At 39.8% G+C, this 14,345-nt stretch overlaps 1 protein-coding gene across 8 annotated transcripts in view; it reads left to right on the top strand.

Moving 5' to 3' along the window:
* The window catches only part of crb1 (crumbs cell polarity complex component 1), a 226,235-nt gene extending 216,489 nt beyond the window's left edge, over positions 1-9,746 (top strand). For 2 of the 8 annotated variants that reach the window (XM_039735481.1, XM_039735480.1), the window contains exon 14: positions 593-702. In XM_039735481.1, the coding sequence (XP_039591415.1) occupies positions 593-608 (16 nt within the window). In that variant the 3' untranslated portion in view covers positions 609-702. Of the gene's footprint in view, positions 1-592; positions 1,279-9,016 lie in introns of those variants that run through there. The other 6 variants (XM_039735479.1, XM_039735484.1, XM_039735482.1 and 3 more) reach the window with 6 other exon arrangements.
* The last annotated feature ends 4,599 nt before the right edge of the window (positions 9,747-14,345 follow it).

Here is a 14,345-nt window from a genome sequence, read left to right as displayed (position 1 = left end):
TGGGGAGAGAATCATTCCATTTTAATGTCAAATGTTTCTCCTTCAGTTCCCTCAAGTCTATGCATAGCTTCAGCCCTAAATGTACTTTCACCCGATTCTCCCACTGGTGTCCTCGAGGACGTGATTCACCATTTGGCTGCATCTGCTTTATCAATAACTTTTATTATTCTGCAACATCACAGTCACAGTGGAATTAATTTGGCTATTCTGACACAAGCAACAGCCAAAGACCCTCTAATGTCAAATTGAAAATGGATCTCCTCAAAGTGGTCTGCGCTAACTAGGAATATAAAACACATCAGGGTTCACTTTGCCATTAAAGAATCGGATTCTGTTGGTCAATAAACAGTGTAATTTAATCTGCACAATAATAAAATATGAAAACTTCTCAGGAAGTGATTACGTTTCGGTTTGTAGGCACTGTGGTTTGTTTTATTAAGATATGCTGTGCATGTTGGGGCTGCGCGGTCGCTCTGGGTCTTCCCAACTCCACGCTTCCTGTATGTCACACTCTGCTTCTCCTGGTCACTCGTCTTTAGCCACCCAGTTGTGCTGCTGCCCTGTCTAATGTTTCTTTGTATTATTTTCACAGACTGCTGCTCCAGTAACTGCATCAGACTTGGCCCCCGTTTTAGTCCCGTGTCTTATTGGAGGTGCAGTAGTGATAGCAATTGTTATCATTGTTATGATTATAAAAATCCGAGAGTCCAGGCGATTGGAAGGAATGTACAGCCCGAGAAACACCGAGCCCACTGGGACGCAGGTTGAGATGGAGTGCAGCATTGAGAAGCCCAGCCCCCCAGAGCGCCTGATTTGAGAAGGGATGAGCAAAAGGAAGCAGAGTCCGTCTGGAAGGGTCTGGTCTGCCCAGGTAGTATTGAGGCCGGTGCCACCAGCTGTCACGACGACAGGAGAAGCAGAGAGCACGGCGAGCAGAGGAGCAGGACTTCTAAACACAGCGGCTAGGAGCCAAGCAGCCCTCATTTTATTTCTTTTATTTATTTGTACATTCTTATATTTATTCAGTTCATTTTCTTTGTTGTTTTGACACTTACGGAATGGCTCAGAGTACATCTGTACAGTGTGGGACATGATCTAAAAAATAAGTGCCTGTGCAGCATCGGAAAAATGAAGTCTGTGACGCATGAGCGTAGTGACCTACGATATTTGACTGGAGGCAAAAGCAACAATATCATACTTATATTAAAACAAACTCTTCATGTATTATAAACTAATCAAAAATATTTAATTTTCAGAAAATGGTAAAAATAAAGACGATTCTGGCTCTTTGTCATGCTCAAGATTTTCATTTTTATAGCCCTGCCACTACATTGATGACATGCCAGCTGTAACTGCTGTGTTGGAGGCCCAACTACACCGCATTGCAGCATACAGTGGCACAGAACAGCAGGACTGCAGTGTAAAGAGGGCTTTTTGTGTTGGTGTTCCGGCACATTCTGCAAGCTTTACCATACCCTTGGTATAAGGACACCAGGATTTCATATCAAGTCAAGTCTGGTCACTTGGTTGTCATACCGTCCATACACCATATTGCAGCATACAGTGGCATGGAACAGCAGGACCACAGTGTAAAGAGGGCTTTTTGTGTTGGTGTTCCGGCACATTCTGCAAGTTTTACTGTATCCTTAGTATAAGGACACCAGGATTTCAAGTCAAGTCACTTTATTGTCATACCGTCCATACACCATATTGCAGCATACAGTAGCACAGAACAGCAGGACTGCAGTGCAGCACACACATAAACACAGGACAAGTGCAGGACAGGTAAAGAACTATACTATAAATAAATAATATGTAAGTGTACAGATATTAATAATATGAAACAGATAGTAATAAATAAACAATACCAGTAAAACTAATAATAAAAAAACAACAGGAATGATAAGTGTAACAAATGTAATACATATAAATTAACTACTAGGGGCAGATCTGAGGGCCGGGGGCAGCACAGGGCTAACAGTCCAGATAGCCAAGGGGTAGAGGTTGTTGCAGAGCCCGGCAGAACTGGTTTGGATGCTACAGTACAGTACCTTCTGCAAGATGGAGGAGGATGGGAGTGGTCCTTCACAATGCTGTAAGCTTTGCAGCAACAAACGCTCCCCAAAGATGTCTTCAATGAGGCAGGGAGGTCTCACTGATCTTTTCTGCTGTGTTCACTTATCCATTGTAGGACCTTACAGTCAGAGGCGCTGCAGTTCCCCTGCTGAAGCTGGTCAGAACACTCTCGATAGCGGCATTTCAGGTGACATATAAGTAGTTGTTTATTATTAACAGTGCCAGTCAGGTTAGAAAATTATTGTCAAAACACAAAATTCACTTTATAGACTCAAAGTATAGCATACTTCTATTACTTAAAAGACAATAATTTAGGAATATTCAACAGTTTAAAAAAACTGTGATGGCATTTCCATCTTCATGGCTAGTTTACAATCTTGTGACCAGTCGTCTCTTTAATTTGTAACCCAAAATGAGGAGTCAGCATGGTTTATTTCCACAGTGCTCATTACTTACACAAGCTCAGAGGTAGTGATGCCTGAGCCCTTGAGTTTGGCGAATCTGGGGAATTGAAGTCAATGTGAAAGGAGAGACTGAATTAGTTTTAAATGGATTATAATGGTGCAGTGGTCTTTTAAGTTTCCCTGAGGTCAAGGGAAGCATCTGCCAAAAATGCTGGACCAACTATTATGGCCAAAAATGAGACCTAAGCTATGAGGCAGAGTTAATGACAATAGCACCATCGCACCCACCTGAGGTAAAATTAATAAAATTTAATACCAGAATCATAACATTTCTTGCAATCAAAAGCTTGAATTTACTAATTCTAACTCCCCACCAGAGATTTGATAGCAGGTACTACCACCTCCCCGGATAACTTTGCTCCTTCAATGCCGCTGCTACCGAATAAACTCAACTCTAAAACACGTGGATTTTTCCCTCCTCCCTAGTGCGTCAACTGCACAGCACTCTGGGTAATACAACTAAAGGGGTCGGCTCACACATTTCCAATTTCCTTCTGCATGCCAGTATTATCTGTTTAAATGTATTTGCTAGTTTTCTGCTAATTTTTAGCACTAGTTTGTCTAAGCTAGCCATTCAGTGAATACAGCATATTTGCTGCAAAAAATGATTTACTGAATTTTGTCAATCAACAGTAGTCAGACAGTAAGAAAAACTGCAGCTAATTGTGAAAGTCAGCCAGGCCATATGATAAAAAGAATTTATCATCAGATTACAAAAAAATAGAAATGCTGAACATTTTCAAAGAGCGTCCCCACATGGATGATTTGTGTCAAACTCCTCTTTTCACTTTCAGATGCATCAATTTTTACTTTGCTAAGATTTTGTTAAACGGTTGGGAGAACTGTTAATGGGTTGACCATGTGAATTCAAAACGTAATTGTTTCGGTTGAGGGCTGTGGGTCCTTGATAACTGGCAGCTACTATCCACCTCAAACATTTCTGTGCACTATCCACCTCAAACATTTCTGCGCCCCAATCACATGACCATTTTAATGATGTGAAAGTTTCGTAAGTGTAGGATTAGGGCTATTTTCCCCCCAGATCTAGCATTACCTACTTTATATCACATTGTGTTTGTAATCTGACAGTGTAAAGGGATTACTTAGTGATTTTCATATTCATGTATTCATTTTTTACGGATTATGGGTATACAATTCTTTTAATGAATTTCATAATGCTTGGAAAATTATGACAAAGAAAACTAGCAGTTTGCTACAGATACTAGGTAAATGAATCTGCATTTGATTTAGCATTTTAGAACTAGCGCCGCTGCCTCACAACAAGGAGGCCGGGGGTCCCAGGTGCTCCCTGCACATTCCCCCAGTGTACATGTTTGGTTCTCCCGCAGTCCAAAGGCGTGTAGGTTTGGTGAATTAGCCTGTGTGTGTATTTATATGTGAAGGGCTGATGCCTTGTCCAGGGATTGTTCTTACCTTGTACCAGATGCATGCTGGGATAGGTTTCAACTTCCCCAAGACTCTGCTCTGGATAAGAAGGTTTAGAAACCTTTAGAAACTGCGCTGGTTCCAGGTGGTCTCTCAAAGGTCTTAATGATGTGAGACTAAGTGCTGCTGGTCTGTAGTCATTAGGTGAAGAGGCACTTGCCTTGTTTTCCTCAGCAGCAGCACTTTCTGGTGCCTTGGGGACAGTCCAAATAGGTGACAAAGGACACCAGAAAGTTGATCAGCAAAGGCCTTAAGGACAGACTCCATCTGGTACTCCCAAGTTTGTAACATGTATGCTGACTAGTTCACTGATTAGGAAAAACTCCAGAATTTCTGTTTCTTTTATTACAAGGATTCACTAAATGATCCTTCTAAAGCTGCCAGTAATGGAAATGAACTACACTTACAGAATAAAGGAATTGAAAGAAAACTTTTGCATCCAAGATTGGCATCAACAGAATGTGAAAATGAGTATGAAAAATAAGATAAAGAAGAAATGTGCTGAAAGGCAAACAACATTTAAACAAAATTAAGAATAGAAACATGAAAAAAACAAGGGGCCATATGTATAACACCGTGCACAGAATTCACACTAAAACATGGCGTACAGGCAAAACTGGAAATGTGTGTACGCAAAAAAAAAAATCCAGATGCATAAAACTGTGCGTACGCCAAGTTCCATGTGCTTCCCCTTTATGAATCCCAAAGAACGTGAACTATAACGCACATGCTAGCGCTAACAGCCCCACCCCGACTCCTCCTTGAATTTTACATATTTGAATATGCAAATCAATATAACTAGCCCCTTGCTTTCGGTGTTTTCTTAAAAGATAATGGCAAAAGCACGTGGAAAAGAGCACTTCAGCAAATGCAAAGTGGAAGCAAAGAAAAACGTACTATTTGTTGGTTAAGCAGTGGTATAAGCAACAAAAGAAAGTTACTGAGTGATACAGAGTGCGGAGAAAGTCAAAAGTTCAAGTTCAGAGAGTCACACAGTTCCCGAAAAAAAAAAAGAAGTGGTCAGATATCAAAGTCGAAGTGAAAAGGATTTCAGACAATATTACGAAAGCTGACCCTCATCCCAAAGACATGAATCCATCCGTTGATGGCGCTGCTGTGCCCAGCACATCTTCAGATCCTGGCTGCACACACATCTCTGCCTCGGAAACCACCGGGCAACTATCTGGCTGCATTTGCTGACTGACGCTGTTCTGGAGTCACAAAATGCAATAGTGGATACTGTAAGAGATGTGGCCAATGAAATAAGGAATATAAGGGCTGCACTGTGTGATACTAACCACAAATTAAATGAACTGGTTAAAAATAAATACTGCAGCAGCACATTAACAAAGTGGAAATGCTTTCTATTTACGTAAGCAAATCCATTGTCTGAAGGCACCTTTATAATGTAGCGTCGGCACCAAGCGCCACAATGGATCAATTCTCTGCGAAGGAACTTACAAAGGAGCAGGCAGAGCACAATTCCTCAAAGTCTACCTTTGTAAAGCCGGCGCCAGTTCAGCAAATCGAAATCGACTTAGAAGCCGCTCATCATCATCATCTTTAAATACGCGCTCTCTTCTTATTCTTCCATTTGCAATGTCTTCTAACAAAGCTAAAGCAGCTATGATAGTTGGAAGAGTCTGGCCATTCCATGTTTCATTATATTGTTACAGAATCACTACAATCAAGTGCCTTAAATCTGTAAATGATATGCAATTAATTTTGGTGTATTTGATCAATCCTGCATCACGGATGCAAATATAAAAACAAGGCAAACGACACAGAAATGGTAGCCCTGCTTTGGCGATGGTTGTCACTATGTTTGCAAAACTGAGCAGAAAAGTGCGTGAAAATGTGCGCGGCTTTACAACAAATTTAGTTTTTATACATTTCAAAGTGAGCGTGAGCAATATTTTTGTGTTGCAACAAGATTTAATGTCAATATAAAAATTTTTTCACTTAAATAGATTTCATTTTTTTGCTATAATAATCTTTAATAAAACAAGCATGTACATTTTTTGCCTCCTATAGTTGATACTCTAACATGGTAGCCATGACTCTCACTACTGAAATTCCACTAGTGACAAGCAAAACAACTCACATGAAAATACCATTTTGAAAATACCATTTTTCTGCAAAAAAAAAAAACTATTTACTAAACAAGTGATGTTTCTCCCCAAGCCAAATCTGCACTTTTAGCACACGTGTGTTTTCATCTCATCTGAAATCTTTTCCTCCATGTGCAAAATCACAGAAAAATGCATTCTACTGCAGAGCAAGCAAAGGAGGGGTGCTTCTCTGCCTCTAAAATCCATTTGGCCTAAGTATGCGACCACCAGCAAACCTCCATAAAGATCCTGGCTATGACTGGCTTATGGATTTGGGGAAAGCGAGTGTGGATGGTGTTACCTCTGAGCCCAGATGAGCGGTATGAGCTAGAGCCTGTGGCAGGAGAGCATGCACATATGGCGGAGTTGCAGAAGATCACGATAGGTTGGAGTATGGCCGAGGAAGGAGGTAGTGCTTCCCAATAACCTTTGGGGAGCAATATTTCTTCTTCCACTCCAAAAAACTTTAGAAGCCCTCCAACAACCAAACTGTAGTGAGTTTTATGCTTCGCAATTGCAAAATCACATGCAAAAACAATTTGAAGGGCAATTTCACAAAACTGTGAATAAGAAAATTCTGCCGTTTTGGTTGTCACTAAAGTATACCTTCATTCTGTGTAATTGCGGCTGTGGTCAAATAAAACCAAACGCCTATCTGAATAATGACAGTCAAAAGTCCTGCAATTTTTTACCAAAAGCTAGATATGTGTTCATAAATAAATCTTATAATAATGAATATACAGGTAAGTTATGAAAAAATCAGGAGTGGTCTCCCCTAAACTTTCCCATATACTCAGATATGGGGATGGATATTTGAAGAGTAAACCACAAGACAATGATTATATTTTTATATTATGTACATTAAAGAACAATTAATATAAAATTAGAGTTGAATAAATCGAATTCTGCATCCTCATGAATAAAAGGTAAAGTACCACTTCTAGTTAACAGAAATAGCCCAAAAATTGATAGAAATCTACGTTTTGTACCTAATACTTGTATGCAAAATTTGGTTGGCCTAAGTGAAAGCGTACTCAAGTTATCGTGTTTACATACCCACACACACAGCCATAATCCCTAAAATTGCATTTTTGGATGTCTAAAATGTCAAGATTTATCAAAATCTCGAAATGGAATTTTTGGAAGATTCCGATATTTTTTCTGTACTTCATATACGAGAAAGTCAGGGATGTCTAAAACATCAAGATGCATCAAAACCTTACAATGCTTTCCCCACACTTCGTATACGAGAAAGTGAAAAAAGTTTGTGATGGGGCACCATTGATATATGGCGTTTCAATATAATAAATTATAGATTCTTAAAATATTTTCTTGCATTACTCAGAAAAAACTTTTTTTCCAATTTAAAAGAGCGACATCTCACGTTCTGCTCCATCATTATTTTCCCTTTTTTGTCTCACGATTTGTCCTAAAGTACTAAAAGCTGCACAGACCTACAGTACTGACTGAGTAGCTTTGTATTTGGAGGTGAAGAATTAGGATTTATAGAACAGGATTTATGAACGAGAAAGGCAACAAATCACAGAGCACTGGCCGCTGCTTCTTGTAACAAACAATCCGGTAAATGTCATTGGTGAAAACCACTACTGCGAGTTATCAAGCCGGAGAGATAGATGGACAAACTGCTTCTGCGTTTGCTGGGACTGCAAGGCCCTAAACAAGATGGGTATCAAAGATTTCGGTGTTGATTTGGGGAGGGAAAGCCACACCCAGACTGACACCCTGAGACGTCATTGGCTGTTTCACGTTCTTTCGTTTAGAGACCTGGCTTGGATTTGTTATACTCGAGCCACACTGAAAATGACCTGCAAATTGTGACGTTAATGCATAATGTGTTTGTATTGTTTTTCTTTAATATTTAATGTGTTTTATAAAATGTAAACACTGTATAAAACATTCACATTCTCTGTGTGTCTGCATAGTTTTTTCTCCATATTCTACTGTTTCCTCTGCTATGCCAACATTTTGCAGATCGGGTTTTGTTCACCTGAGATGAGTGAATGTGTGTGTCTTTGCACTGTGTGCTTGAGGGTCCAATGAGCTGGCACCTCACCAAGGATTGGTCACCAATACTTCTGAAATACCCTAACCCTATCCTCCAGCACTCCCTGAATTATATTAAGTGGATAGCTGGAAGGAGAGAAGTCTTAACAGAAGAGCAGCTTTAAATAAAACATCCATACTGCATCAGCAAAATCATCTAAAGCTCTGTACAGGTTATGCATAGTGTGTGACTGCAGGCGGCTGTGCCACAAATCACGTACAACTGTAGGTGCCAGCTGTGTGTTTTTACAAGGGTTTCATTAGTCTGACTTAACTTCACAACCTTTACGTTTGCTTTGCTCAATGCACATTATACAAAGTTATTGCCTGTTTTACCTGTGTTTTATCACTCCTTAATTTAATATTGTTTTTTATCAGTATGCTGCTGCTGGAGTATGGGAATTTCCCCTTCAGATTAATAAAGTATCTATCTATCTAACTATCTAACAATTTCTTCCTTTTTGTCTCAGTCTGAACTAACAAATCTCATCTTCTTCTTTTTTCCAAAGGTGATATTGTCGTTCATTAACTAGAGTTTTTTAGAAGTTCTTCCTTCTCATCATTGCAACTACCCCGTTCTGTACTGAACGTGTAACTGTCGCAACATGTTGGGGTTAGGGGTAGGGTTAGGGCTAAAGTGTTTAAATCTTATTCCATGATGATGGTTCTAAGAATTAAGATTTTATTGCAATTACCTGAGAAAAATCAGATTGTTTTTCTTTGTAAACAATTAATTATCTGGAGCAAATTAAGAAAAAGCTGACTAAGTTGATAACTTTTCAGAAAGAGTGACCCTGTGATTGTGTAATTAAATGTGTTTACAATACTTATTCTTACCTTTTTGCTGCTTTCCAGTTAACGGCAGACAAGCTGACCTCTGACCTTCTCCTCTCGATCTGCTTGGTGTCGGTGGCTCTGCTTCTTGTTCTCTTCTTGGCTGTCACTGCTGTCATCATCGCCATGAACAGGAGGGCTACACAAGGCACTTACAGCCCAAGTCGTCAGGAAAAAGAGGGGTCGCGGGTCGAGATGTGGAACATGGTTCAGCCTCCCCCAATGGAGCGACTTATTTAGATTGCCAATGTCTTATGCCCTAGTGGAACAGACGTCATTTAATCTAAACTACTTGGTGTATGGCAATGAAAGGTATTTTTCATTGCAGGTTTGTTTGTTGCTTGCGTCTTTTCCACTCAGATTGTTTGATTACATGAGTTTTGGAAACAAAGTAATAAAACAGCATAACTGTATATACAATCCCATCCTCAACCTGAAATATCCATTGACATCACCGAAAAGCAAATGGAAGGTGACACATAAAATAGAAAATAGAAAATGGAACAGAAAGTAACCAATAAACAAAACCAAAATGTATCCTTTAACTCAGACAAAGATGTTTAGTCATAGTTTGAGATGTAAGTTAATGATTTTTATCCTTGAAAGCAGAGAGCTGTAAACAATAAAGGAGAATGGCACAGATTCAGCCTTTTAGGACACGGGTGTCGACCTCCGGTGGTCCTGGAGGGCCGCAGTGGCTGCAGGTTTTCATTCTAACCGTCTTCTTAATTTGTGACCAGTTTTTGCTGTTAATTACCTTCTTTTGCCTTAATTTTAACTACCTTGACTCAGGCCCCTTAGTTGTTTCCTTTTTCTTAATTAGCAGCCAAACAATAACGAGACACAAAACAAGAATCCATATGACCAGCTCACCCGTGCCCATCACAAAATACGTGAAAATAAAGAAAGGTGGAGGTCTCAGTAAGGCTGATCTCTCAGCTCACCAAAACATTGTGATGGTGGTCTTAGAAAAAAACAGAAAAATCAGCAGTTCTGGAAATGTCTGCTGTGGCTGAATGAGAGCACCGACAAGCCATGGAATTAAATAATGAGGTTAATTCACAGCAAGAATCTGCTTCTCATTGCGAAACTGGTTGGAGTCTGAAGCCCCGATTTAGCTGGTCACCTGTTGGCTCGTTTCTGTTTGGCTGCCATTTAATGAGGAAAGGAATCAATTCAGAGGAATGAATCCTTAAGAACAGGATTATTAAAATGAAGGGAACAAGAGTTAATTAGCAGTCAAAACTGGTCACAGATTGGGAAAAGAGTTAGAATGAAAACCTGCAGCCACTGCGGCCCTCCAGGCCTGGAGTTCGACACCCCTGTTTTAGGAGACATCCACTTGGCGCTCGATAAAATAACCAATTTAACTGCCATTAAAACGAGGCAACACTGTGTTCTTATTCTGGATATTTGGCTTTTGTGGAGTGAAATACTTTTGGCCTGGTTAAGAAAATGTCCGTCCACCTAAAGCTTCCAGGCTATTCATAATGTGACGTCTCGATAAACATCATAGTCGTCATATCGCCAATGAGCGACCCAAACTTGTACAGATAGATTACCATTTGTTGAAGGCCATGCCACCTACACATCATTAACACAATTCAACAATGGCTTCATTTAATCATTATTTTGATATTCTTACTTATTTAAGTAATTATTATTTTTTTACTTTTTTCTGTACATAGCTTTTTCATTTGATCAAGAAGATTTGTATTATATTTAACAGACTTTGATTTGACATGTAGTGTTTTATTTTCTTCACATAATAGATTTTGTTAATCAGTGTATACAAACAACACATTTCTGTAGAAATAAACACAAGTGAATGCCTTAGTGTACAGAAATACTAAAAAGTCGTAAGGAAGTCATGATCAGCTGTGCACATCCATCCATCCATTTTCCATCACAGCCAACACAGGGCACAAGGCAGGAACCAATCCTGGGCAGGGTGCCAACCCACTGCCGGACTCACACATACACACCAAGCACACACTAGGGCCAATTTAGAATCGCCAATCCACCTAACCTGCATGTCTTTGGACTGTGGGAGGAAACCCACGCAGACACGGGGAGAACATGCAAACTCCACGCAGGGAGGACCCAGGAAGCAAACGGGTCTACCACTGCGCCAGCTACCCACTGTGCCGCCCTGCACATGCATTGTTTTATAAAAAAAAAAATCTGATGTGGCCAGCAAATGGAATTGTACAATTCAGGGTGATTTTCATAAAATATTTCAAGATGCAATATCACCTCTACTAGGTTTGGAAAGTTTGAATTTAAAAGCTCAAAGTTCACACCTTGGATTGAGCTGAAAATTCACAAACCTCTTTTAAAGTTCTAAGTGCAAACATCACATTTTGTGAACCTCTGAGCAATGGTTTGGCCGTAGTTGGCATCGCCTGTAAAAGCTTGAGGTTGAATATTTGCAATTCACCTCAAACCGAATCGGCTTTTATGAATAATAAGTGCAACGTGTCCCCAGCATTTCATAAGAATTGATCCATTCACTCTCCGGTTACAACGTCCACAAATGTTTTACTTCTGATGCACAGACTTACCAATGTACGGACACATATCTTTCCAATTTTTGAGTTATCAAAATGTGGTTTTCCTTTGAAATGAAAAGCAATATGTTTGAAATATGGAGAAAGTACTAATATATTGTGTGGGTCAAATAATTCCACTTTTGTGTAAAATGCTTTGTAATCATCTGTTCTATAAATGCCGTTACTTCACGGAGGACGAGGAGCTCTAAATCTCTCTTTTCATTTCTGCCTTTATCGTGTCCATGTCTATTCATTCAGTTCCGATCTGCTATGGCCTTCATGGCGCCTGTTTGCTGATTTCAGTTTTGTACTAAACTAACACACACTCATGTGAAGAGTGCGACTTTGTATTTGCATTGCCTTACGATATTGTCACAACGCAATGTTTATATTAGAAGTTAGCGAAGTTGAAGACAATCACAAAATGGGATGCCTACTGTACAAAGTAACAATAAACACATCTCTCTCTGTCATGATACGTGTGTTTGTCATTTTTTAATTCTTGAATGTAACTTACTGACGTCAACGGGCTTACGGCTGAGCCAAACAAGAGAAATGAGGAGATGATTAAGAACATGAAATTAAAACATGTTAAAGATCAGTATGAAAATTGTCACCGGGAGGACAGAGAGTTTCAAAATAAAGCCACAACTGTTAAGCAAACTCATAGCAAGAAAATCTAAATCAGAAAGTCAAGCACAACTTGCTGAAAAGGTTTTGTTTTTATCCACACACATAACGAAATACGCATCATGCCAGTCATGTCAAGTTAACGAGGTTACACAAAAATAACCCCCAGTACCTGAGGCTGGAATCAATAAAACAGCAGCGCGCATACAAAAACAAACCAGCGACGCAAAAAATAAGGTACATAACGTAAAACGTCAATACGACAATTCTTAGAGGTCGAAATTAATCACAGAACCTCAGCACAAAGTAAGTCAGTAGGACTATTTGATAAGAGTGACATCCTCAACAAACAGTTTAGACATCGACTCAATAAAGAAAGAACGGGCATGCACTTCTAATTTCAAAGGTAAACGTGTTCCTGTACAAATGTGGTTTGTCACAAAGCGTTTGGTTCTTTTATAAGTACGAGAAAAAGAAGAAAACAACTCGGACAGCGCAGCAGATTGTTATCATCAGGAGTCGGGGGTCTCAGACACAGCGCTGCACGGTCGGCCGCTTTGGAGTCGCTCTGACACTTCTGTGGCCAAATGGACGTTTCTGAAACCTTCATATCACCGCACTGGTACTGTTAGTTATATATAAAAAGAAACAACAGAAAACTAAAGGAATACTCCACACTCCACCTAAACATGATATTTACAGCATATGCTACCTACGCCACCCTACTAGTTTGGAGTAATGGCTAAATATTTTTTTAAATCTCATGTGTTCATGCAGAATGGAGATAACATTAAAATAAAAACCAGTCATGATCGATACTGGGCAACAGTAAAGCACATCAACAAGTCGGTGGAAAGATCTCACGTTACTATAATTCCAATGCTCGTTCACGACTGAAGGTACTCCATTGTCATTTAGGAGAGTTTACTTTAACAACATTTTAGTAAAGATGCTTGTGTGTGGGACGTTGCGAGTATACAGTATGACTGGACGACTTGACATGTCAATTATGTGCCATTAATAAGGCTGCTCTCCTGCTTATGGAAAAGTCATCTTGGATAAGAGCGCTGGAATCATTGGATGGAAAGATTGAGCCCAAGACTCCACTCTAGAACACCCAGGAGGAGATGGGCGGCCAGTGGGCTGAGATCTCCAGGACTGGGACTTTGGTTGTGACTTTCTCTTTTACAATTTTAATCTCCTCCGATGTCAACAAATAATTAATGGACAGATATTGTTGATTTCCGTTGATGTTTCATCAGTCTACACCTTGTTCTCTGTGTGTGTTAACAAATCTATTTAAACAGAAGGCATTACACACAAACATCCCCCATGATGACGGAACTATGTCCTGTCAGACGGACCTGCAACAACATGGCTTACAAACAAAGCCAGTGATCCAATTGATAAAATTCATACTAACTCACAATGTGTTTTCTTTTGGTCAGGACATTTACTTACAACTAATGGGAACTGCAATGGGATGTCGTTTCGCACCCCATTGTGCAAACTTATTCATGGCAAGATTAGAACAGGACTTCTTGTCAACATGTGCAATAAAACCGATGCTTTACCTTTGCTACATAGATGACATCCTTATAATCTGGACCGCAAGCGAAAAAGACCTTCTTTGTTTCCATAGGAATTACAAGTCATTCCACCCCAACATAAAACTTAAATTATTCACAAACAGAAATCAGCTTTCTGGACACTATCATTCGCATAAAGGACGGTACCCTTATGACTTCTGTTTCTCACAAACCAACAGACAGACGGACATATCTAAGAAATGACAGTTTCCACCCAAATCATATGCAGAACTCCATCATCTACAGCCAGGCAATACGTTACAATCGTATTTGCTCAGACCCAACGGATCGGGACACACAACCGCAGAAACTCAGGACAGACTTCATCAAACAAGGATACACTCAAAAAATCAGACCTTCAAATCAGGAGAGCTATGGCTATACCCAGAGAAAACCTTCTGGAATACAAAGGTGCAGAAACCAAGAACTGGGTCCCACTAGTTGTAACTTATCATCCACATCTGGAGACACTTCGCAAAATTATGAAAGAGCTTCATTCAACCCATGATACAGAAAGACAATAAACTGAAGGATATGTTCCCAGAACCTCCCCTCCTTGCATAACCTCAAACAACTGAC

The sequence above is a fragment of the Polypterus senegalus genome, chromosome 14 (genome assembly GCF_016835505.1).
Source record: "Polypterus senegalus isolate Bchr_013 chromosome 14, ASM1683550v1, whole genome shotgun sequence".
NCBI lineage: Eukaryota > Metazoa > Chordata > Cladistia > Polypteriformes > Polypteridae > Polypterus > Polypterus senegalus.
This window is presented reverse-complemented; position numbering and strand designations above follow the sequence as displayed.